The sequence below is a fragment of the Ursus arctos genome, unplaced genomic scaffold (genome assembly GCF_023065955.2).
Source record: "Ursus arctos isolate Adak ecotype North America unplaced genomic scaffold, UrsArc2.0 scaffold_5, whole genome shotgun sequence".
NCBI classification, from domain to species: Eukaryota; Metazoa; Chordata; class Mammalia; order Carnivora; family Ursidae; genus Ursus; species Ursus arctos.
In genome coordinates, this window is record NW_026623067.1 from 58,313,855 (window position 1) to 58,341,053 (window position 27,199).

Genomic DNA, 27,199 nt, shown 5'->3' on the forward strand with positions numbered 1-27,199 from the left:
TATTAAAACTTGGTGAATGATACATTTAAGTGAATGCAGTCCTTTTAGATTTAAAGAAAATTGGAAACCTGTTTTCCAAAGTGAAATTTAAATGGAATGCTTGTGAACTCTCAACATTGTCTCTGTTAGTCTCCATTAGAATCCAGAGTTCCCCTGATCTCAATTTGAAAACTACTAATGCAGAGGATGAAAATGAACTAACCATCCACCCAAGGAGCTAGGAAATTGAAGCAAAAGAATAAGGGAGAGATTAATTTAAATACACACAAAAATACCACTTATCTAGACCCACATAATTTTTTTTCATACTGAAGCTGTTAATCTAGAATTGTATGTCAGGTACCATAGATTCTAGATTTGTAAGACTAGTTAGGTCTATATTTAGCCCCATTCTCTATTATGATACATAAATAAGCAAAACGAACCAAAAAACCAGTGTCTTCTGGTTGTGCTTATTCCTTGTAAGCTAAAGCAATCTTTGTCATCTTTGGACATCTCTGATTCTTAGAAGGCTCTCACTGTAGTGTTGAACTCTGTGCCCTGTCCTTCCCGCCATTGTTCTGGGCTTTCCCCCTTGGGGCCTGCAGAACATGTCAGGGCCCCCGTCTGCCTGAGAGACCCTCAGATATTTGTAACAGTGACTATTTAACCATGATTCTTCCCTTCTTTGGCAAAACAGTCCCAGTTCCTTCAATTGTTCCTCATAGGACAACATGGTTTTTGTGTCCCTTTGGCATCCTTGTCCTTTTCCTCTGAATGTGGTGTCCGTTTTGTTTGTATTGAAGTATTCCGTGGCCCAGGTATGTCTCATGGAGAGTAGAGTCAGACCATAGCCATTCTTAATGGACTTACTAGATTTCCACCCGTGCAAGCTAGGGCAGAGTTAGCATTTTTGGGTGACTGTGTCAGGGACAACTCATGCTTACTTGGTTATTGACCCAAATCCTAACTGGCATCCAGTTGTTAAACTTCATTTTGCTTCATTCCTTATTGATGTTCTTGATTATTTGGGAACCATGCCCAGGACCTTTCTTCCTCAAGAACTATTGGGATAATTCAAGAGTACTGATTATAATTGGAATTTTCTTACACTCAAGCCAGTACATTTCCTGCAGTGATGTGATTAAAGCGTCAGATACATTTTCAATTTCTAGGAGATCTATGTTTTCATACATCTGTAAGTTAGTGATTTTATTTATTATTTTTTAGTGATTTTAAAATGAAGCCATCTAAGAAGAAATTTATTTATTTATTTATAATTTTATTTATTTATTTATATTATGTTAGTCATCATACACTACATCATTAGTTTTTGATAAGGAGACTTTTAAAGCCTACTTCTGTTTTTCTTGAGGAATTGGAGTAATTTACTGACCTCTGTCATGAAGTGTTTTTTGCTCACTTCAGGTTTGATACAGAAACGAAGTCTATCTCAGTTATGTAGTGGGGAATCATCCCCTCCAGTGTGAAAGTCGTGGAGGATTTTTGATTTCTGCGTTTATGTTATAACTGAATTTATCGCAGAGATATGAAAAGTGGGTGGCTTTTTAATATTAACATTTACATTTAATTTATGGTAATTGCCCCTTTGGGAATATAATTGTGTTAATTATATAATTCAGATTTTTTATATCCTTGTTACTTTTTTTGTCTCCTTCTGTGAGCTACTGAGACAGGCATGTTAAAGTCTAACTTATGAATCTGGATTGGTCTAGCTCTTTGGCTTGTTAATTTTTTTAAAAAAATCTTTTGAAGCTATGTTATTAGGTGAATACAGATTTAATACGATGATAATCACTTTTTCAACTACGATGCAAAGTTCCTCTTTCTTTACTAACATGTCTTGCTTTAAAATCTACTTTTTCGGATACTGTTTTGGGCATACTTAGTTTCTTTTGGTTGGTATACTTTTTTCCTTTTAAGCTTTCTGTGTTTTTTTCTTTCATTTTTGAATTGAAAAATTCCATACTGACTATGTTGGTATTGTATTTGGGTCAGTTCATTTACACTTAAGATAATTTGCTGGTATATTTGGATTTATATCCTATCACTGTCTATTTGACATACGTTTTATGTTTTTGTTTCTCTTGTCTTTGTGATTAGTAAAATATTTTCTAATTGGGTTTTTCTTCTGTAACTTGTTAGTTATGTATTTTTCTACTGTTACCCTCAACTTAAAACATATATATTTCACATAAGCATAAGTTATTACTTTTAACATTTTCTGCAAATTGCTAGGCACCTGAATCCCATTTGCCTTTTACATTATTGTTGTCATTTTAGACATTTTGATTTGTTGTTATAGACATTTTAGTTCTATAAATATTTTCAATGCCATGACATAGTTCCTATTTTGTACATTAGCTATTAATTATATTTATTCCACTATTCAGTTCTCGTCATGAATGTCTGTTTATGTTGGAGATCATTTGATTTCTGCTTGAATAATTCCCTTTAATGTTTCTTTTAGTGTTGGCCTGCTGGCAATGAATTCCTCAGTATTTGTCTGAAGCATTTTAATTTCAGCATCCTTTTAAAGGATTATCATTATTATTATTATTATTATTATTATTTTATTTTTTTTTTTTTTGAGAGGGAGAGAGAAGGGCGGGGAAGGGGCAAAGGGATAGGGAGAGGGAAATCTCAATCCAACTTCCCGCTGAGTGTGAGCCTGATGCAGGGCTAGATCTCACAGCCCTGAGATCATGACCTGAGCTGAAACCAAGCATTGGACACTTAACTGACTGAGCCACCTGGGTGCCCCAAGGATATTTTTGATAGGCATGGAATTTTAGGACCTCTGTTATTTTATTTCATAACTTTAAAGATAACATTCTGACTTCCATAACTTCTCTGAGTTGTTCTCCCCTTTCTGAAACTTTAATGCATTTTGTTCTTTTTCCCATAGTTCTCTGATGCCTTTGAGAATATGACTTTTACATTTTTTTTAAAAGATTTTATTTATTTATTTGACAGAGATAGAGACAGCCAGAGAGAGAGGGAACACAACCAGGGGGAGTGGGAGAGGAAAAAACAGGCTTCCAGCGGAGGAGCCTGATGTGGGGCTCGAACCCAGAATGCCGGGATCACGCCCTGAGCCAAAGGCAGACGCTTAACGACTGAGCCACTCAGGCGCCCCTACATTTTTTTGTCTTGAATTTCTAGTCATTACCAGCTGGAATGTTGGACTTCTGTGGTCCATTTTATCCTGTCTGGAAATGGAAACCATTCCATTGAAAGGGTCTTTCTGAAGAAATGTCTTAGAAGCCTTTTAAGTGATTTTAGTGTATCTTCCCTAAAAAGAAAGAAAGAAAGAAAAAAAGATTCTGATATTCGCCTTGGATTTAACCAATTTGTATTCACCTGTATTTTTATTTAGTTTTGGTTTGGGACAAGAAATTTGAATGATCTTGATATTTCATACCATGCAAAAAAAGATGGTTAAAACACTCTTTCAATCAGTGGCTCCTAAACTTTTCAAATCATAAGCTCCTTGTACACTTAGAAGAATCTTTAATTAAAAGACACTTTCTCCCCAGACAAATGCCTGAAATTGTGCATTTATCTTGAAGGGACTAAGGAATATTTCTCTTCCCTCCCCTTTCCACTCTACCCCTACCTGTGGATTTCAGGTTAAGAATCTTTGTATTAAGTATGTAAAATAAAGGTTGAGGTGAATGTAAAGGTGTAGTAAGTCCATAAACACTTGAGCATTGCTGTCTGTACAGTAACATGCTGGTGAGAAAAGTATGCTGGGCCTGGGGCGGGACGATGTGGATTTTATTTGTGGCTCTGCTACTCACTGGACCTGGTAGTACCCGGGTTCCCATTTATGTGATGAGAGTCATGATAATACTTCCTAGGTCTTACTGTGGGAATAAGAGGAGAAAAGACACAATAAAGCACTTTATAATTGTGGAATACCGTACTCATAAAAGATAATATCTGTGTAGAGATATGCATATATCTATAATATATGCACATATAGGAAATAAGTTTTGCATTTTCTCATGTTAGTTTAAGGAAGTACTTAAACATAGTAATTTGGAGTAAAAGACTTAATGCCTGTAGCACTTTGAATTGTGCTTGAAGACTGTAAAGAGGATTATTTGTAGGTTGGGATAGAAATCAAGACACTCAATATTGTCCATCTGGTTCTGGGATCTTGAGCTAGTTAGTATTAACTAGTCCCTGTACTTTTATTTACTTACCTATAAAATGGGATAATGTACTTTAAAAAATCCTCAAGAATCTCACAACACTTAACATGCTGCTCTGCAGTGAAGGTTTTGTGTAGAATTATTATTTTTTGTTGTAAAGACAAGTTTCAGATGTTAAAAACAATCAAATTTGATAATTCACTTAGAGCATCATGTTTATATTAGCATAATGGCTTTCATGGCATGTGTTAGTAAACTTGCAATACAATATTTAGCACCTCAGTTAACATGTACTTTTAACGTGCTTCTATCCTAAAAATCACCCCTTATAATGTGCAGAATACTTTGAAAAACAGTAGTACGTGTCTTAGTATCATACAAAAAGGTCACTGTTGTCATTAAATGGCATTTACTATGTTCCCATTATTATTTGTTTCTATAGAAGCTAGAGTTGAATTGTATGGATACCTTTGAGAATACGATGAAACCCATAAACCTTTCCTCAGAAAAATGGACACATACATAGATGAAGAGAGTTTTGCTGACAATTTTAAAAGGTACCCAGACCTCCTGAAACCCATTTATGGATTCTTCCTATGGCCCCAAATTAAGAAACAGCGCTATAAAAAGATAGGCACTTTGTTCTCATTGTCATTATTTGAAATGACAGTATTTATTGCCTATTCATGCTGGATATTTTAGAAACTAGATGGTTAAGGTTGTTTAGCAAATGACATTGTTAGTAACCAAGTCTAATTGTACATATATACATTGTCTACAGAGGGTGAGAGTGAAGACAGTAGGGAGAATATTAGCACAAGGATATTCAGTGATTAGGACAATACAGGCACCAAGTTATTCAAGGTATTTAGAGACCTAGTTTATGGAAAAAAAATATTTAGAATATGCACATCAGTGCTGACCATTTCTATCTTAAATGTCATCAGAAGAAGGGTAAATAGTTGGATGAAAGAAATAGTTTAATGGGGCAAAAAGATTGAATACCTTTTGGGTTCTTTGAGAAGAAATCCACAGATGTCACAGCATTTCATCAGAAGGCTTGGTCTTTGAAATTATTGATGAATTTTACAAGTAGAATTTCTCAGAGAGGATGCTTTCTTGGTAAAAAATGTTAGTTTAATTAACTTGGTGTGTGTGTGTGTGTGTGTGTGTGTGTGTGTGTATTTATATTGAGGTGTATTCAGTGTGGCTATAGTCCAGCTTTCCTACTCAATATTTGTTCCCATTTTCCATGTTGCTGGCCTACAGAGATTTTATAGGAGTATTTGAGTACTTCTTATTTGGCTCAGAGAAAGTAACAGGTGGTACACCTTCAGTATTCAGAGAGGAAAGGGACTGATTGTGATGTTCATCTCAACCGGTTCACTTGAGAAAGTGAAAATTCTGACCTGCTTAAGGCAAACGTGAACACAGATGTGAATAGAAAAGGGAAGACCAGAATTCTTGAAGTGGAAATTTGAACAGGCCACTAACAATGTTGACACTATTTAGCAGTAGTCTTTAGTAAAAGTGGGAAATAATTTGAGGCGTAGGGGAAAAAGATGGATGAAATCAATGAGGAACTGTTCGCTATCCATAAATTAGGAAATAAAAGTTTTGGCAAGGTTGCAATGAAAATGATACTCATGACCAGCACAGGTGGCCATGAAATTTGATAGAACATTACTGGAAAGAGCTTGGCAATTTGTGACAAGCTTTCACATTTTTGGACCCATTTCTGGAATTTTATTCTACAAAAATAAAACATAAAATAATGCACATGAAAAAGTTTCTTGTATCATTTATAATGTTAAGCTAGAAAACACTCTTCAAGTATAACAATACAGGGATGACAGAGGAAAATATAGAACATCACATTCGATGGAATGCAATTAAAAATGGTGCCAAAAATCAGAAGATGGAAAAGTACTTTAGATAGAAGAGAGAGGAGCGCCATATGTGTACTTATGCCGTGAGGATAGCTCTGTGAGGATTAGCTGTTCATTGCACAAAGACTGGAAGGCAGGAAAAGAATGAAAACAAGTTGGTACATTGGGGTGGTATCAGGATAGATGGGATTTAGGTTTCTTTAATCGCTATCATTTTGTTTAATACTGAGAAATGTTAGACAGTCTTCTAAACTTAATGTGCTTATGAATTTTTGTGTTAAATATTGAATTAATTGGAAATTGAGATATGTGATATGAGGCTCGTTTTTGCCCCTAGTAGGTAGCTATTGTTGCAAAAAACAATTTGCTGAGTTGACTATTCTCTCCCCACTGTCTTAAAATGTTACCTTTATTACATAACTTCCATGCATCTGCTTCTGGGCTCCATACTCAGTGGTCTGTCTCTGTGCCCATGTCACACTGTTTAAATTGTTATGGTTTTATTGCAAGCTTTGCTTTGTGGTAGGGCAAATTCTGACCCCAGTCTGCACAGCCCAAGCATTATCTTCCTCGAAACTGTTTCTAGTCTTGTGAATCTGTTCTTGCAGATGCCCTTTAAAACAAGTTTCTTTCATTTGAAGATTAAGTTTGGGTTTTGACTAGAGCACATTAAAGTTTTAGATTAATTTGGGGAAATAATTTTGCCCATTATGCTTCTTACTACATCCAGAATTTTCAGTGAAATGAGTGTGTTTTTTTATTTTATTTTTTAAATTTAAATTCAGTTGATTAATGTATAGTGTATTATTAGTTTCAGAGGTCAAGTTCATTGATTCATCGGTTTAATATAACACCCAGTACTCATTACATCATATGTCCTCCTTAATGCCCATCACCCAGTTACCTGACCCCCCCATCTCCCCTCCAGTATCCCTCAGTTTGTTTCCTATGAGTAAGAGTCTTTTATGGTTTGTCTCCCTCTCTGATTTCATCTTATTTTCCCCTCCCTTCCCCTATAATCCTCTGTTTTGTTTCTTAAATTCCACGTATGAGTGACATCATTTGATAATTGTCTTTCTCTGATTGACTTATTTCGCTTAGCATAATACCCTCTAGTTCCATCCACGTCGTTGCAAATGTAAAATTTCATTTTTTTTTGATGGCTGAGTAATATATGGTTGTATATATATATATATCACCTCTTCTTTTTCCATTCATCTGTTGGTGGACATCTGGGCTCTTTCCATAGTTCGGCTATTGTGGACATTGCGGCTATAAACTTTGGGGTGCAGGTGCCCCTTTGGATCACTATGTTTGTATCCTTTGGGTGAATACCTAGTACTGCAATTGCGGGTCATAGGGTAGCTTTATTTTTAACTATGCCGTTTTCCAGAGTGGCTGTATCAGTTTGCAAACAGACACATGAAAAAATGCCCACCATCACTTGGCATCAGGGAAATACAAATCAAAACCACAATGAGATACCACCTCACACGTGTCAGAATGGCTAAAATTAACAAGTCAGGAAACAAATGTTGGTGAGGATGAGGAGAAAGGGGAACGCTCTTACACTGCTGGTTGAATGTGTGTTTTTTTGAACTTGGGTTATAGTGAATTGATGGAAAGGTGATGAGACATGTTAAGTATTTCTGCATAGAGGCAGAGTGATTCTGATATTGATGCCAGTAAATTCACTTAGGAAAGTTTATAGTTTTAATTGCCTAAAAGTGTGAAATTGATTCCAGGTTGGGAATGGATGGAGGCACACTGGAATTCTGTAGGTTGGAACTTATCTTTGCCATTAATAAAATTAGTGGCCTTTTAAGAAAAAGAGCAGACCTTCAGTGGCCACAGTGGTTAGAAAGACCCCAGTCTGCCCCCTAAAATTGTCACTTGTGGCTGATTATTTATACTGAACTGGATTTTCCGGAACATTTTCAGAAACCCATTTCTCCTGATGTGTGTAGCTTAGACTGAATCTCCTTGGAGCTTTCAGTTCATGTTCTTTCATATTCATATTTTCTTTTTCTGTCATCCTCTCCAGCCCACCCCCCCATCCCGTTCTTTCTCTTTGCATTTCTCTCTTAATTTCTGCATCACCCCCATCCCTCCTTCCATAACGCCTTCCGTGTCTGTCTTATGTCTGCGATTAGCAAATAAGAGGACCCCTTTTATTGCTGACTAGTGTTCGTAGTGCTAAGACTGTGGGCATCTCTCTTTAATGGGTAGGTCTTATTTCTGACCTGTTTTTGTTTATCTTCTTTTATCAATGTAGAGCATGGTGTGGGCTCAAAGGGAAGGAACACCTGAATTGTAACACTGTTCTATGTGGGGTTCTGTTGCTTTTGAAAGTCTTGCAATGAAACTCCTTCATAAGTTGTGGTCCTTGTTCACCCAAACAAAGAAAATAGGGATGTGATTGTTGTTTCGAATAGATACAGATTAGAGATTCTTCTGATCTGTGAAAAGCTTTGATCTGTTGATACAATTTATTTTCTTTAAAAAAAAAAAAAAAAGACATGTCAGGTCAGATTCTGTTCGTAGACAATTAACAGTCCCTTTACCCACCAGGAACATGACTAACGTAGGCTGTTCTTCCTTTTTTAGGAAATGGAATTTCATCTAAGTTTCCTCTCTGTCATGTCAGACATTTGTTACTGTTTTTTTTTTTTTTTTTTTTTTTTTTTTTGCTTTTCAGAGCCTCTTCCTGAACTTTTTTGGAAGCTATCGTATGGTAGATTATTCTTGGCATGCTGCTTTCTATTGATTACATTCGTGCATGTTTGCATGTGCTCACATGCAGAGAAAGGACAATCCAGAATGGTGTAAACTAGTGATTTTTTTCCAGGAAACCATAATTTGTATTTATACCAATTCATAATTTAAGATAGTGTTCTGTGTGTGATAGATTTCAAACAGCCAGGAAAACATAGCCTTTTTATTTTTAAAGTTTAGATGAAATAGCCATGTGATTATTGGAGAAAGGAGTTCTGCAGTGATTTTGTTTCTGGTAAGTGATTGGCCTACTTTGGATATCTTACAGAATATAGTGCTGATGATAGCCATCAGAGGCAAACAGATGTTAAGGAGACTGTGTAGAATTTCCTCTGTTTCCTTTTCTCCCCTATCACAGGGGGAGGAACTTGCCAAGAGAGGGTTTGTTTTTGTTGGGCAAGCACACAAAAGCCCAGATGCTTCTCCATAGTGGGCCAAGCTCTGGAGGCCTTCCAAAGTGGGCGACCCTTTCCACCTCCGAGTTTCCATTTCCCTACCACTCCCACAGGCTGGGTGGAATGTACCATCTCCCTGGAGGACTCTATTTGTATTGCTTTTTTGTTTTTGAGTGGAGGGAGTATCCTGAGTCCTCTGAGTCTTCCAGCATCCCAAGATGGTCTGGCAAGCCTGTCTATCAGTGCTTCTCCCTTGGTTGTAGCAGTGTCAATCCAGCCCTTCCACACAGCCTCTGGGTGAGAATGTTCTGGAGAGCCCTCACCTGCTACCTGCCTTCTTGACATACTTTCCTTCCTTGACATACCTCACCTTCCTCTGTGACCTGGGGGCAGCTCCTCTCCTTGGAACCAGGGCACTTAGCAGGGTTTGTGCCAACTAGAAGCTCTCGAGAGAAAGTGTGAGGCCAGGTCGGATGAAAAAGAGGACTTGGAATTCCCTCAGGGAAGACAAATAGCAATTGGAAACGGCATAGCAAGTGTGGGAGCATGTGGTGCTGTTTATTTGGCACAGTTTGTGAATATTTAAAGTTCTTACAACCTACTGGGATCCAGTACAGGGCAAGGCAATAACTAAAAATAATTGTTTTGAACCTTTGTACTATGGTGGTATGTCAGGTATACAAAAAAAATGAATCAGTGATGTTCATCAGGTAGGAATTCAAATGAAATAAAAGACAACAAAGTTCAATCACATTTATATAGCCAGTAAAGTAAAAAAAAATTCTTCCCTATGCTCTGGACTTCTTCAGCCTTAAAAACAGAACAAACCAGCTCTGACACCCATACTTTCAAATGTCAGAAACCATCTCTCTGTCATCCTAAGTGTTTGCTGTTGGAAAGGAGGATCTGTGGCATTTGAGTGTCAGCCACATGAAATCAACATAACAAACAACAGTGTTTTGGACCCCAACCCTTATTATTGTGGTTTTTAGAGCCAGGACAAAAAGTGTGATGATGCCTCAACTTACTCATTTTTTTAGGGGCAGATGACCGTCTATGCAAAGTTTGGCAAAAATGTTTATCTTCCTAAAGATGCCGAGTTTTACTTTATTTACAATGGATCTCATCAGAGACACATCGTGATTGCAGAACGCACTGAGGATAATGTTCTCCAGTCCAGCATTCCAGGTGAGGTATAGTCTTTACTCTGCAACTGGGGACTCTGTCTGGAAGCATCTTTCCTCCAGGGACATAGGCTGGAAAGAGGACCAGGAGGAGAAAGTAAATAATCCTCCAAAGTGGGATGGGTATGAGAAAGAGGTGGAGAGGAGATGGGAAGTGGGGAAGGGACAGAGCCTGTGAGAACACTCATACTGGGTTATCTTGCTTCTGACGTTCTTCCAGCTGTGCCAGCCTTGCCCTAGACTAGGCAGGCCTATCCTGTTGATTGCACCCAACTTTCAGAGTTGGCTATGCTTTCGGTGTAGTCCAATGGAGGAGTCACTCTGTCTTAGTATTACGTCTTGTTGTCCCAGGGCCTATGGCCAGGGATGGCTCAGGCAGAACTGAGACACTGGCGACAGGTTTTCATTCTCTGACCTCCCCTCCTTCCCCTGCAGTCAGTCTGGCAGCCCCAGTGTTCACCGCTCTCCTGCTTGCTCCTTTTGGTGGCTGGGGCTCCTTCCTTGGCGCTCTGTGTATCCAGACTCTTCCTTACTAGATCTCAGGCTCCAGAACTTTCTCTTCCCACCACCAAAATGTTCACGTTCAGGAACTTGTCATTCCCCTGCACATTCTTCAATTACCATGGTGACAGATGACACATTAATATTTCATGGTAATGTTTGTTAAGAGCTAATAGTTCTCAGATACAGTTGCATATTTTCACTGGGGTGTGGGCGAAGCTGTACCCCAAACGGGTAATGAAGATGTTATTACTTGCAGGAGGGGAGGGTTTTGTTGTTCCGGTTTGTTGATGGGTTAGTTTTCCTTAATCGTGGGTCTTTGAGGCCCTCTATATGGCATCATGTAGGGGACCTTCAGTATTTTTAAGGGTAGGATTGGCCTCATTTTTAGAGGAAAGATATTTCTCAATGCTTCTGCAGTATAGGTAGATAGTAAACATGCAAACAACACAGACATAATGAGAATTGCAGTGATGTACAAAGGCTTTTCAGCCCTACCTGGGCTTGCTCATCAGATCAGTCTGTTGTCCCATTTCTGAGACCATGAGCATTATTTTTTTAACATGCTGCTATAATTGATGTAATGCTTTCTGTATAAGTTAACGCATTTTACGGATGCAGTTGGGCATGAGTATCGTTAAGCTTTCCTACTTCCTCTTCTTCTTTTTTTTTTTTTTTAAAAGATTTTATTTATTTGACACAGAGAGAGCACAAGCAGGGAGAGCCAGGGACAGAGGGAGAGGGAGAAGGAGAAGCAGGCTTCCTGCTGAGCAGACAGCCTGAGGCGGGACTCCATCTCATGACCCTGGCATTGTGACCTGAGCGGAAGGCAGACACTTAACCTACTGAGCCGCACAGGAACCCCAGCCGTTCTTTCTTAATACACAAGTAGCCAAGTAATAAATATTAACCAACCATTCTCAGTAAGACTCACTCCTCTCAGTAACCCTCTTTCGTTATGCCTATAGATGTATGTGTATTTTTATTAGTAATCCAGGCATACATCCAGTGCATGGTCAAACATGAATTTACAGACTAGAATGCAATCCATAAAGAGTAATGAGTATAATGTGCAATGAAAACCAAGGCATTCCATGTAATCGGGGGAAAAAAGTGCATTTTTCTGAATTACATCTGTGTTCAAATTCTAAATTAATGTTGAACAACCTTAAACAACTATTTGAGAGTGACAGTGGAAAACCAGACCCAGGTGGTAACATTTAGAGACTGTGAGCAATTTTAAGCACTTCTCTTTCTGGCCTGATAACTGCCATTCTTCTAAGAAAAAAAAAATAGTCAAACCTTATTAATGGCACAGAGTCACTTCCGCTCTCTTTTGCCTCTGCCTTTCGGCCTCGGCATTTATGTTTATGTCTTTACTGGCTTTTCCTTCCCCCTCCTAGCTTGGTTTTCTTTTACAAAGCCTCTTATGGAGGAAGAATGAAAGTAATAACTGACGTGCCAATCCTAATTTCAAAAATTTTGTCATTTTCTTTGCTTGGATGTAGGGGTGAGCCTCCTCCCCACTCCTCATATATTAAAGAAGATCTGTTTGATGATATTGTGGCCGACTTCAAAGTGAGGGTTCTCACCTTTGTTTTTAACAGATTTATACAGACAGGTGACATTCCCTGTTTCTGAACCTTAGGTTCTCCTGTTAGAGCTTTCCCAGGGTAAACCTTGCCGATTTCTGTACTCTGTCCTGGAAGCGTATAGTCTGGGGATGGAAGGCTGTATTCTGCCTGTACCACTGGCTCATTTTTGAAGAGGTGATGTGAGCATGACAGTAGTTATCACCTAGTGAACTGGGATGCTCTTGTTCCTATAAAGTCTCCTGTTAGCCATTTGCTTGGGGGCCAGTGGCGGCTGAATGTTAACCCTTCTGTCTGGCTATGATTATAATACTCAAAGCAGTTTGGTGGTACTAATTCCTGGGTGTTCTGCCAAGTGCAGCATAAAAATGTACCTGGGTAGTAGTTCACCAAACCTGGCCAAGTGAAAGAAGAGTGTAAGAGGGAAGGATAGAGAGCCGGATTAGATGACCACCCACAACAGAAATGTTAACACCTCCAAGACACAGAAGCCATTCTCAGAAGTGGCAGGAGTGGGAGCAATGAACAACGTATGTAAGTATTTCTGTTGAGTTCTCTTCACCCACCCTAACTCACATTCAAAGGAACTCTTTGGAGCTGCTTTATGAAATTATCATCTAAAAAAATACATAAAATTATAGGACTCAGGAGGAAGTGGCAGAGGAGGAAAGGGCAAAGGCCTTTAAGAGGATGAACTTGAATTCAGGGGTTGGGGTAGAAGGACAAGGTGAAGCTATGCCATGTAATGGTGTTTGATGATGATAGGAGAATAGACATTGAAATGCTCAGAGCTCATAAAAGTTACTTTTAAAATCGGGAGTCATGGAAAGAAGATGGAATCAGCTTTAATTTGGCCCCACAAGCATGGCAGCATTTAAAGATAACTGGCTGCATTTCTCTTTTGGCTTGTTCTCCTGGAGAGTGTGGTCTCCTTACACAGTGCAGTGAGACTGGTGACCCCTGACTTGCACACTGGGCGAGCATCTCCTGTTGACTGTAGGTGAACTGTTTACTGTCTTGTTGTCCAGGCCATGGGCTTCAGGAGACAGTGACGGTGTCTGTGTGCCTCTGCTCAGAAGGTTACTCCCCAGTGACCATGGGCTCCGGCTCAGTGACCTACATGGACAACATGGCTTGCCGGCTGGCCCGTTTGCTGGTCACCCAAGCTGATCGCCTCACAGCCGACAGTCATCAGACCTTGTTGACTCCATTTGCCCTGACGGTGGGAGCACTGCCTACGTTGGACGATGAGCTCGTGCTGGCTCTGACCCATCTGGAGTTGCCTCTTGAGTGGACTCTCTTGGGAAATTCTTCACTTGAAGGTGGGTCTTCACCCGGAAATTCAGATGTCTTTTCTCGTTGTGAAGTTGAGAATGTTCCTTAAGCTTTGTTGTCTCTCTCCGTGGGTTGATTTTCCTGCCCACTTTTTTCCTGAGCCTTATTCTGATATGACTGGGTTCCCTGAGATCCTGAGTCACTCATCCTTGGGCTCTGTTCCAGGTGGTGAAGAGCTTTGCCTCAAGGAGGGAAGGACCATTTCTTGGTGGCAAGCTCTTGAGTCAGCTGCTTTGGACTCTGTCTCTACTTCCATTGGCACATGTTCTAGCTGTGCCATTTCTCCAAGTAGGTGGAGTCAGCAGGCAAGGAATAACAGGCAGCCAGCTCTGTGGGAACACTTAGAACAAACACGGCATGCAGGAAAGCAAACCAGCGTGCTGACATCTTTAAAATGCCAGTGTCACTGAGAGCATTCAAACATTTGTACTAACTTTTGGAGCAACCTGCTTATTAGAAGACTGAATAGAGTCTTTTTTTGTTGTTGTTTTTAAAGATTTTATTTATTTATTTGAAAGAGAGAGAGAATGAGTGAGAGAGAAAGCATAAGCCGGGGGTTGGAGGGAGAGGCAGATGGAGAAACAGACTCCCCTCTGAGCAGGGGGCCCAGTGTGGGCCTTGATCCCAGGACCCTGGGATCATGACCTGAGCTGAAGGCAGACACTTAACTGACTGAGCCACCCAGGCGCCCCAGAAGACTGAAGAGACTGTTAACACCAAACACGTGGAATGTGTGTGTGAACAAAGGTGGATGTTTTATATAAGTCCATGCAAGGCATGAGGCTAAATTGTTCAATAGATCCTTATTATGGTGATTACAAATCACAAAATTTTATTAAAAATAGATGTTGTTTTGTATTTTATTGAACACATATACTTCTGTCTTTCTCTATTATTGTATGACTTAGTGATTGGATGATGCTGTTTCTAAGAGTTTCTACTTTCTGATAAATTCTAATTACAGACTGGTTTAAATTTGATGGTGGATTAGATTAAATGGACTAATCGAGGTAAAGGGATATGCTTTTTGTAAACAGAATCTTAAGGCCATATGCCACAGAGAGGTTCTCCATTTGTTTCTTTCAGTCAGGGTTGAAGTAAAACTCTGTTGGGAAATTAAAGATATTTCTTATTCCTGAAGAACTTGGATGAGACAGGTCGCAATCCTACTTCATTGTTGAGTCATGTCTGACTCTTGTGTGCTATATTGATGTGTGTGAAGGGTGGGTACCATGGGGACTAAGTGGTATCTGTTCTCACCGTTATCTCCAAGGACCTACCAAATGGCTTGGAACATAAGCTTTCAAGAAGTATTTGTGGTATGAATGAAAGTTGTTATTTGGGACCTTCAGAATGAAGTCACACATCCTAGATATCACTATTGTAATTCATATGTATATGAAAAATGTACATGTTTTCTGGCTAAGGAACTTTATTCATGTATATATGAATATATGTACATGTATACACACAAATACACATGCACATATATGCACGAGTATGCTCCTGTATGTTCACACATGCATGAATATACATATATGTTGATATGCATGTACACGCATGTACTGACATTTATATTGATTTGTGTATATATGTGTTTTCTGACTAAGAAACTTCATTTTCTTAAGCCTTCTGGCTTTAAAAAAAACCCTCTAATATCAGAGGGTGTTTTACTTTTTGGAAGGCAGATTCATTTTGACAAAGGCATAAAGTTTTCATACTTTTTCACCAATCAGTGCACTCAAGGCTGCAAGTAAAGTGCCCCCAAGCCTCCAGGAGCAGGAGTTGCAGGTCAGAAGCAAGACTCCTTCCCTCGCCCAGCATCTCCCTCAGCCTAGTAGCTTGGAGTCTGCAGTGGACTAATTTATGCTTCTGCAGCTGACAAATTGTTGAAGGTTTTGGGACTTAATTATTGCACACGAATAACTTAAACTAAGAGCTTTCAAAATGGGATTCACGTTACCCATATGCTGTATTTTCATCCTAAAATTTAGGAATGAATTAAGATTTCTTAACCTTTAATCTGTGGACTGACAATAATACATGCATACGATTTTCTGTGTTGGGGGTATATGTCTGCTCAGTCATTGCTGATAGATATACATAATCAAGTAAGTTGGGTGAACACTAGGCTAACCACCAAGTTGGCAAGGATCACCTAACTGCCATTTTTATTGCTGTTTGGAAATGTATTCGTGTTTTCTAAGCTTCCATTGGTCATGACCTTTGTTTATCCATATACTTAAAGTAGGCAAATTTATGTCACCAAGAGGTTCTTTACTTTGCATGAGATGTATTTTATGGGAGAACAATTCTAGTCATTGAAAATCTATGTTTTGGAGCTGGGTTCAAATCCTGACCCAGTTGCGATGAGGTATCCTGGGCAAGTTACTTCACCTCTTATGTCATAGAGTTTTAATTTCTGAAATGGATTATTGTAGTACCCATCTCATCAGCTTGTTGTAATGATTAAATTAGATAATATATAGTGAATCTTCTATAACAGTCTCTGAATATACTAAGTTCTCAATAAAAGTTGACTTTCATGTGCGCATGTATATATAGAGTATTCTGTATGTACATACATATGTAGAATGCAAATTATACTTGGTCTGGACAAATGAGGCTACAGACAAAGGATAAAATCTTGGTATTGTAAACAATTAATTGAAAATTTCTAGAAACTTTTCTAGACTTTCTCTTAGAACAGCTTACAGTGATGGAGGTAACATTGCCTGCAGCCTACACTTATAATGGAACTTCTCTACAGCATCACTGTTTAGGGTTGGAGTTAACACTCTTTTTTCTTTTGGCTCCTCAGAGTGGATGAATTCCACTGCCTTATCTTCAAGTTTGCTGATCCTTTCTTCTGTTTGATCTAGTCTGCTGTTGAGTCTTTTTTTTTGAATTTTCATTCCATTGATTATATTCTTGAGCTCTGTGATTTCTGGTTGGTGGTTGTTTATATTTTCTACCTTTTTTTGTTGTTGTTGTTGAAATTATCACTTTGTTCACACATTGCGTTCCCAACCTTGGAGAGGATCTTTATGACTGTTATTTTGAACTCTGTATTGGATAAGTCACTTACCTCCTTTAAGACTGATTTTTGGAAATGTATCTTGTTCTTTTGTTGGAACCTGTTCTCCTGTTTTTTCATTTCCTTTGACTCTCTGTGTTGGTTTCTGTACATTAGGTGAAACAGACACCTCTCCCCATCTTGACAGACTGGTCTTTTATAGATGAAACTTGTTGGTCAGCCTAGCCCAAGTTCCTGGTTGCTTCTCAAACTTTAGTGATTGCCCAAGTTGCTGTCTTTGTTCTTAGTGGTACCCAGTAGTTGAGGGTGTGCCAAGGCCCATCAGTGTCCTCTAGGGGAAGATCTCAGTCACCACCTAGATGCAGGCTGATTAGAAGCCCTATGCTCAGGCATAACCTGGGACAGTATGCAGTCAGATCCCTTCCAGGAAAAGAATGAGAGATGAGCATTTTTTGTTTGCTCCCTCTGTGCTGAATCCTGGGCGGGGGGATAGTTGAAGCCAGGGCTTCCATGTGCACCCATTAACAATTACTTCTTTATCCAATACAGTCTTGCGGGACTCACGAATGCAAGCCACATTGGCTATCTATCAGAGCTAAGCAGTCTGGGGTACTGTCCCTTAGGTGGCAGCTGTAAAACCTGGGGTGCCAGATGTATGTACAAGCTGCTTCCAGAGAGATGCTGGTGACCTGGATCTGTTGTTGGAATGAACCAAACCAAGAAGGGGGGGGGGGGAATTGCCCACGGGCTCCTTTGAGGTCCAGGGAGGATCACAGTCAGCTCCTAGATGCATGCCAATGAGAAAGTGGACCCTTAAGCAGCAGTTTATAAAGTATGCAGTCAAATCTCTTCCAGGGAAGGACTTCCAGAAGGACAGTGTTTTTCCTCTACGTTGAACCCTGAGGGGATACTTCTGGTGAACGCTTGTCTGCCTGGTAAGAACTACTTCTTTGCTGTAGTCCTGTGGGACTCTCGGATGCAGGCTCCTCTGGCTTTCTCAGCTTGGTGGAGGCTTTCAAAGTTGTGGTGCTAGATGTGATCCAAACGTTTGATTCCTCAGGGAGAAGCTGGGAGTTGGGGTTCCCTCCTGATTGTATGATGCTGTGCCAGGGGCAGTGTTTGTGGTGAGTGTGTCTCAGCCTTTTGTACCCATTCTCATGTGGGTGCTCCCACATTGACCCTGTGTATGAGAGAAGTCATTCACTTAGTTCCCGGATTTCTCTCTGAGAGATTGGCTGTGTGTGTTGCTGTACATTTGGCACTTCCATGGGAGGACGAGAGTTCAGGAGTCTCCTTTGTCAATAACTTGGTCTCTCTTTTTCAATTTAGTAGAGTTTTCATCTGAGCAGTTGAGAATCTTGTTCGTGCTCAATGCATTCTCTCCTAATGAACCTATTTTATTAGTGCTGCTTGTCTTCAAGGTAGCGAAATAACAGCAGACTAAGCAACGCTGGCATATGGCCCCCTGGAGTTTACTGTGTGCTAAGTGATAGTGGCATCCTGAGTGGAAAACAGTGTCTTTCCTAATAATTATTTCTCCTAATACTTAGCCAGAAACAATTTAAAACTTTGCCATTTGTGCTTAAAAATTCTTTGGGTTTATTTATTTATGCTTTTTTGGTGGGATAAATGGAGGTGCTGAATGAGTATTAATTGATGTCTGTAATCACTTTGTCTTGGAAGAGCCTGGTGGGAGCCTTACTGGGAAGCCTGAGTGCGTCTCCTTGCCTTTTGCATTTTATAATTCTTCACTTTTTGCCTTTTCAATCACTGAGCCTTATCAGGAAGGCCCAAGATCCTGGAGAAGGGCCAGGCTGAGCCGAGTGTTGTGTCTCATAAAGAAAAGCAGAGATTTTTCTTGGCCCTGCTTCTTACCCATCATTACTCACGATGCAACTTTATTATATGTTCTAGGGAAGGAAATATCGCTGGCTTTATTTAATTTTGTGCCATAAATAAAATTGGATTTCTGTTTCATAAAATTAAACCCAGTTCTTTGAAATAGCTTTCATGATAAAAAGCTTTTGCAGGATGTCAGGACCCCATATTTGCAGTAAAACTTGGGAATAGAATAATCTATCCAATAAAATGTCACAATTTATCTTTTTTTGTTTTGGGTACTTGTTTTTTTGAACAGAGCGATATTTCTCAGAGATTGTCATAATTTTGACAATCAGATTAAGTGGGATAAGGTATTTTGTTTCATTTCCTTGGTGCTCACATAACTTGTGAGTTAGTCTTCCCTTACTGCTCAACCAAATTACTTCGCTTGTGTTCCCAGAACCCTGACATGGCTGGCAAGCACCATGCTTGCCATCTCCACGACAAGGCTACCATCTGAGTAAATAAATAAATTATTTTACATGTTGTAAGGGCAAGTCCAAGTTGTATCGGTGTGTGCAAAAACAAGTTCCATTGTAATTAATATTGACTTAGAGGAAAAGTAGAAACCTTGTCAGGGACCACGAGTTTAATGGATATATCATGGATATATCATGCTGTTACTAAGAAAGGTGGTTAGCGCGATGCTCTATTTTATTAGTAGGGTTTTCATAAATTAGTTCCCATTGAAGGAGAATCTTTGCTTTTCTACACTTTACAGCTAGTGGGGGGGGGGGAAGGGAAGAAATGCAGAAGGCCAAAAGAACTTTCGAAGAAATTTTATAAAGTGGGGGTCATTCAGCAACTGTTAAAATGTGTCTTAATTAGATCCCCGGGTTCTTGGATTGAGTCCCTTGTCTGGCTCCCTGCTCAGCAGGGAGTCTGCTCCTCCCTCTCCCTCTGCTGCTTCTCCTGCTTGTGCTCTTTCTCTCTTGCAAATAAATAAGTAAAGTCTTGTTTAGTGTTACCTTAAGGTGTTTAAAGAGCAGTTACATTGGTTTTTATCTTAGGAGAAACTATTAAGTGAGAAATAACAGTTCATAACTAAAGACTAAGTGGGAACCGCCAATTTTCTGTGACATCTACATTGTGCTTCAGGCCACACACCCAAAGTCCTCATCTTCTTTCTAGGCAACAGCAGAAGGAAATGTGTGGGCCAGCAGTGTTTGACAAAGGAAAATATCTGTTGACCTCTCTTTGAATAGAGGAAAGAGAACTGTAACCAGTAAGAAGCAAGATTTGTTTAACACTTGAAATAGAGCTTGGCCGCTGTTTTTATCCTTGAGTGCAGTTTGCTGGCTGTATAAATAGAAAAAAACAGAGCAAGGCTCAGGAGTATGCCTTGTTGGTTGGCCTCAACTTATGTTCTAGGTCTTAATAGCCAGGGGATGGCATACTGAACTGTTAGAATGACTTGCTGTCCCACAGACTGAAATGTCAGCTTTGTTTTTCTGACCCAAAGCTTTGTATTGGACAGCAAGTTTGAAATAACATCAGCTGGTGTCCTACCAGTGGGTAGGAAACCCACAAAAGACAGAGATCATTACAAAATACAGGTTTTCTGTTTAAAAAAGATTGAGGAGTTTTGAAATTAGTGCATGGCAGGTATCAACTAGCTGAGGTTTTAAATGTTTTTCTTGGAAATCTTGACATTTTTCAGTCAGTTACATATACACTCAATATTACTTTCTAGCCTTTTGTTACTTCTGATGGTATCTCATGGAACAAACCTCTCCACACTTCCTTTTTCTGACATTTTAAGCTGGAATTCTCTTCCTTCAGTTGCTAAGGTAACCCAGTGCATGAATGCTAGTGGTGGAGAGAATGTTTTTCAGAATAGGTTCCATGTTAAATTGGTAACATTGTTACACATTACTTAAGCATGTACTCACATATGCATCATTTGTGAAGTTTTAAATCTTTAATTTAAAAATGTTTTCTCTGTCTTCCATTCCATTTTTAGCCATTCATTTTGAAGGAGTGGGTTTTCTGGCAGTAAAGAATTTAACATGGAATTGAGCTCTCAAGGAAAAGGAGCCCCTCATTAAATAATTTGAATTTATTTTTCAGTTTAACTCCTTAACCACATTCTCTGTGTAAGGTATTACATTTTAAAGATGAGAAGGGAGCTTAAAGTTTTCCCTAAAAAATAAGCTTCCTACTTTTATCTGGCACCAATGGGCCTTCGACTAGAATTGAGAATTAAATATTTATTCTCACATCAGAGATAGAGCCTCTGCTCTCTTGTATTCAGGTTACTTTCTCCCTTTCTCATAATTTTCAAGGAAAAATAACGTTAAGTGGAAGCTCTTATTTTTTTCAAACACCCTACTCTAACATGCTTCCCAAAGGATTCAGGACAGTGGGAGGTCGTGGAATTTACCTCTGGGTAGTATGTCCCACCCCTGCTTCTTTACTCTGGAAACCCTTTAAACGCTGCAGGATGCAAATGACAGTTTCTGATTGCACTCATTACTAAAATTGAATTTGAAAATGACAGTATGCAAGCATTCTGTTAATACTTCAGGTAAAAAAATTTAAATTTTTGCTTTTTTTCTTAGATGTAAGAGTATTTGAATGCTGGCAGCTGTCCTTGTATTAGTTTATCTACAAAATAAATAGTTGGCTTTAAAACTACCCGTGCTTGCAGGTTAAAAGGCTGATGGTTGAAGAGATAGGTGGGAGAGCCTTGGGAAGGAGGTGGGCAGTGAGGCAGATGGAAGGGATGGGATGTTCTTGGGGAAATGACCAACCCGGATCCTTTGGCAGTGCTCTGCTCTGTGGGAGCCAACGAACTGTAAAAGGCTTTGTCTTGACTCTTTAAAACGTGGGCCTTTATGTGAACTTTTGTAGCCGTTGCAGCTTTTATTTTGCAGGTTTGTCATAAGACAGTGGTGTGTGTGTGTGTGTGTGTGTGTGTGTGTGTGTAGGGTGACTTATCAGGCTGACATGTGCAGAGTCTGGTGAGCCTAGCCCTTAGAATTGGTGTGGCTGGCTTCCTTCTGTTCGGTTTCCTCCTCATTTTGTTGACTTACTCAAGTTCTGTCTTTAGTGCCCTTCTTTGTTTTTGCCATCTTTGCCTGTAAGAATTTGAGTTTTGAAGGTGGAACAATCTGGGTTCAGATCCCTGATGCTCCCTGTGGTACCTGAGTGACCTTGGGCAATTGCATGATGGTGTCAAGGCTCAGTTTCTGCACCTATGAAATGGGGATAATCATGAAATGGGAATAATTATAGGCCTTACCTTGTGCAATGGCTGTCAGGATCAAATAAGATAATACGTGTAAGTTGCTTGATAAATGTTAGATGGACACAAGGAATATAAAGTCCTTATGGTCATTGGCACCTAATAAGAATGAAATAAAAAGGTGGTTGTGGTGGTTCATTTCTTTGCTTTCATTCATATGTGACAGCTGCCCATCTGGACTTCTAGTGAACTTTTTTCAACCTTCCCACCCTCAAATCTCATCCCAGGTGGGGAGCACCTTCAACACCTACTTCCTGTTTGCTTTATCCCATCTCTTCTGTGCTCACCAGAATATCCCTTGCTGGGTGTGCCCCTTGTGCTAGAGGATGGGATGAGACTTACTGGAGTTGTAACTCATCCCCATGGGGTTGAATATTTCTCAGTCTAGCTGTTTGGACTTGGGGCTCTGGCTTCCACTGTAAGGGCAGTGAGTGGATCCTGCCCAGCTATAGATGAGAAGTCGGTTTCCTGATCGAGGTTCAGTTCAGACTCTCAGTGTAGATTTCAAAAGGCCATTGCCAAGATATGAGGAGTCTACACTTGTTCTGTTTGTCAATAATAAAATTAGACTGTGGGGTGCCTGGGTGGCTCAGTCTGTGAAGCATCTGCTTTCGGCTCAGGTCATGATCCCAGGGTCCTGGAATCAAGCCCTGCATCGAGCTCCTTGCTCAGCAGGGAGCCTGCTTCTCCCTCTGCCTGCCGCTCTGCCTACTGTGCTCTGTTAAATAAATAAATAAAATTAAAAAAAAAATTAGACTGCAGTGTATTTTCATTTGTCTCCCAACAAAACAGGGTTCCTGAAGGGTCAGTTGGGAGGATGTGTGGTAATTCCACAGGCTCCCCTGTGGTGTGAGGGGAAAGAATGCTCAGTGCATAGTAGGCTGTCAGCAAACATCTAATGAATGAATAAATGCAAGCATGAACCAGAGCTTGAAGGAATATTAACAAATGATTTTAAAAAATCTAGCGCACAGACTGGAAAGTAAGTATGACATAATTGTTGCTTATGGCGCCTAATGACTGCCTGCTGCCCAGGGCATGAGGCTGTGGCACGTTTGTCTCAATGGCACATCTGGTATCTTACACAGATGCAGTTATAGCTCCTCCTAAGCAGACAGCTGGTTGCCTTCAATTATGCCTTTAAATTACAACCAGAGGAAAACCGTTTGGGAGTATATCATGTCTCTATTTAGTGACAGTTGTACTTTTTGTACGGAGAACATCAGACAAATGTTTATTACTGAGAAGTCCCCCCAATACTGGCTTTCATCGTTCTTGGCAACCTTGTCTCATATGGTGTTTTCATTACGTCCCCCTGACACTCCTGGGTATTAAGCTGGGAAGATAACACTCTTCTTCTCCAGATCAAGCACCTTAAAATTTGAGAATTAAGTGGTCTTTCCACAGCTGCGTTTCTGTAAGTGTGAGAATCCACATCTTTCAACTCGTTTGTCTGTTTGCCTTTGCACTGTATGGTATTGTGTCTGGATTCTTAATATATTCTATTAATGCTCACATTGTATCGTTCAGCCTGGACATGTCCCCAGATAGTGAAGGCCAGAAACTGGATTGCCATCTTTGAGTTCTCATAAGGACTTTTTAATATTTCAGTTCAACTAGTTCCACAAGGTAAAGTATAACCACCCTATAAGAGATGCAAACTCCATAAAGTGCATTCCAGCACTGTGTATTGCAATGTGAATTTTATGGAATGAAGCTGTGTGATTGATGTTTTCCCAGATTGGCAGTGAGGGGTTGTAAGCTGAGTGTCTCAAATATGCCTGATGCAGAAAAGACATTTCAAGAAGCTAAAACCCACCCTTAGGCTTGTTACACTTCTCTTCTTCTCCCTTTGGCTTTACCACCCAGCCATGCCTGCCATGTTGGTATCGTGCTCCTTCGGGTGTTCTGTTTCCCTATCTTTCCTATGAACTTGTTGATATTTGCAGTTCCTTTTCTGGACTCAACAACCTCTGATCTTCTGGGTGGAGGGGTGATTTTTTTTTTATACACCAAAGCCCTGATTAGACCACTTAAATGAAAGATGCCATAATACATGGTCTCTCCTCCCATTCCATTGAGAGTCCTGAAAAAATAGGAGATTGTATGTGATGTTCATGCCACATACTCCCTTCTGCGCTCTGTAAAATTTTTGGCAGTATTTTTTTCATTCTCTTCACTTCTTGCTTATCACTTTGGCATTGTTTAAATGTGTAAATTTTCAAGTTGTGATACATGAGGGAGGTTGTAAGTCCAATACTTATTTCTATTCATAGTCCTTGTGTCTATGACTAGAGCTGTAACTCATGTCACAGTGGTTTCACAGGCCAGATGTTCATTCCAAATGAAAGTGGGCTGGCAGGATGGTGTTCAAAGACAAGAGAAAGACAAGGCAGTATGGTGTTCAAAGACTTGGCATCCACAGGGGCATATAGTACTAGTTTCATCTAGTGTTTGTCTACTGAATGACTTAGATGCAAAGACTGAGACCGCCATAAATATATATATGGTTTGGAAATGAAAGTACAACTTACTTCAATGATTTGGATGTATGTGAGTTAAATATATTTTGTTCATAAACTTACCGTGTTGAATACGTTTCAATGGCTCCACTCAGGTGTTGTGAAACATTAGTAAATCCTACAAAGTAGATGTACTCCTGAATTAAACTGCATTTAAAAGCATTTGCTTCTAGATTATGTCCCTATCACATTTATCTTTAATATTTTGCTTTCAGTGTTTAAGGATATATCTTGGTTTGGGAGCAAGTATTGTAGATGAAAAATAACTTGTGAAAGTCACAGACTTTTTTTGTTATCCATTGGTGGAGTTTTTAGCTAATAGATCTTACGAGATGATAGGGAAGACAGTGGTATAAAAAGGAAGCATAGATAGATATTTTGTTAACCACTTACTTAGAGAAAGTAGCAGATCTTAACCCTGGCATTGTATTAAAATCACTTGGGAATCTTTAGAAAAAATTAAGGCTTGGGTCCCACCTCTGGAAATTCTGTTTTAATTGTCCTGGGGCTAGAGCCTTAAATGCAGCTTCCTGTGTGTGTTTTGTGGGGGGGGGGGTGAAGACCTATGGGCACCATTGGACCCCAGAAGTAGCTACAGTCTCCTCCATTTATGGTCTCCTCTTTATCCCAGAGAAATGACCCGAACTTGTAGAATAACCTTTTCCTTGCTTTTCCTTAAAGTTCTACTACCTATGTGTTCTTAAATAGTATGCCGTAGTTGTTCACTTTGTAAAATTTCATTTTAATCAAAACATATTCTGTGTACTCTTTTGTGACTTTTCCGCAACAACATTGTATTTCTTAGTTTTTTTTTTTTTTTTTTCTGTGTTAGTCTGTGGTTTTTATTGTTGTTAGGATACTAGCGTGATTATACTGCAGGTTATTCTGTCATTGGTGGATGTTGAGATCACTTCTGTTTTTGGACAATGTTACATTTTTATGTATGTTTGCTGCTGCATACAAAGCATGTGCTCACTAGGGTTTATATGTGGGAATGGAAATGCTCAGTCAGTGAAGACTCCAGTTCCTTCAAATTTATTCGATGACGGCAATGTGTTTTCCAAAGCGTTTATGCCAATTTACATTTCCTGTAGCAGTGACTGTGGGTTCCTGAGGGCTTGATAATTTATTTTTCAATCTTCTGCTATCTCTAGACCTCGTGAAGCGATGATGGTCCCAAATTTGGACTGAACACTATATAAAATCACTTTCCTTTAGCAACAGCTGTACCAGCTGTTTCAGCTCCTGTGTTCAAACGCTCTGGGAGGCCCCTTCGTGGGCGCTGTATTTCATGGATCCTTGATCCTCAGTAGGTCAGGGCTGGGATGAATACTCTCAGGACCTTGGGTCTTTGCTGCAACTGCCTTACTTTCTGGGCACAGAAACTGAGATGCGGCGGAATGAGAGGCATGGGCTTTGAGCCTCCTTCCCTGTCTGGGTCAGACGAGCCTCCCTCTGTGCCGTGATGGGAAATGCTGATTGAATGGCCCAGCCTACTCACTTCTTTGTGTCTGGGTGATTTTGCTCCTAGGATGTGACAAGTCATACCTGCTAATGTTTGCCATTAGAACAATTACAAGTAATTCTGTTTTAGTAACATTAGTTCGCATAACTCCTGGCTACACAGGCTGGTTACACAGGAAGAGACATATTTATTTGGTTAAAAATATATTTTAAACATCCCCCCCACTTCTGCCAGATTGTATAACCCCTTTTCACAGCTTGTTTTCCTGACCGCTGTTAAGAATCTGAAACTCTATAACAAGCAGAATTATTTATATATGTCATGGTGTTTCCTATTTCAGGCTGTTTGCCTGATTCTGGGCTCTGAACTTTCATACTGAATGAGAAAGCTCTCTCTTGAAACCTCTTGGTCAGCTTCTTACTTGTTTTCTTTACACATCAGAAGATCCTTTCTCCCCTGCCTTCCCACCTTCCCAGAGAGTGGGTAGATTGGGAGGGAGGGAGGGAGAGAGGGAGAGAGGAACCGTTTCAGCAGTGACCTGTTCTTTCCCGCAAGTTTGCTGTTCTGCCCTGTGAACTAGATGTGAGATTGGAGCCCAAGGAGGAATTGGGGAGCTGGACTAGCAGAACAGGCCTAGAAAGTATTCCAGAGGCGGAAGCAACTTCTCCTGCCATCCACACTGTCAATCAGGTTGAATAGAGTGAACTCCTCCCCAGGGTCAAGGATATGTGGGGTACTGCCCCAGGCAGTGTAAGGAGTTCCATTTAAATGGTTGATGGCATACCTGCCTTTACCAATAGTTTCATTTTAAAAGGAAGTGCAAAAGGTTTTGATCTTTTTCTTGGAAGAAAATTGTATCCCATAGAACCATGCAGTATTTCTTAGAAGATCGAGATTGGGATTTGTGACTTAGAAATTCCGTTCGAGGGTGGCTGGTTATGATCTCATGCTGACATACATGTTGGGGAGTGTACTTGTGCATTTGTGTTTGTTTTGTTACCTGATCCTAACCAGTCTCCTCCTCGTTATTATTTAAGAAGGAAAAAAAAAAAAAAAGGAAATGTTCTCAAGCATGCCTTGTTGGGAATCTGTTAAGCATGAAAACCCTACCTTCTAATAAAATGAGTTTAAAGGTCAAAAACTTAAAGGGTAAAATAAAGATAAGTTCTTCAATAGCCGTTTGAAGATATCAGGCCTATTAAGCAGCTATCTGGCA

The 27,199-nt window shown here is 39.8% G+C and overlaps 1 protein-coding gene across 9 annotated transcripts in view; it reads left to right on the plus strand.

Moving 5' to 3' along the window:
• Positions 1-27,199, plus strand: part of ARHGEF28 (Rho guanine nucleotide exchange factor 28) — a 298,167-nt gene that overhangs the window by 118,374 nt on the left and 152,594 nt on the right. For 6 of the 9 annotated variants that reach the window (XM_026498793.4, XM_057307006.1, XM_057307008.1 and 3 more), the window contains 2 exons: positions 10,260-10,407; positions 13,525-13,818. The exons of 1 other annotated variant lie outside the window; for it this stretch is intronic. In XM_026498793.4, coding sequence (XP_026354578.3) covers positions 10,260-10,407; positions 13,525-13,818 — 442 coding nt within the window. Of the gene's footprint in view, positions 1-10,259; positions 10,408-12,857; positions 13,031-13,524; positions 13,819-17,730; positions 17,804-27,199 lie in introns of those variants that run through there. 2 more of the 9 variants (XM_057307007.1, XM_057307010.1) reach the window with 2 other exon arrangements.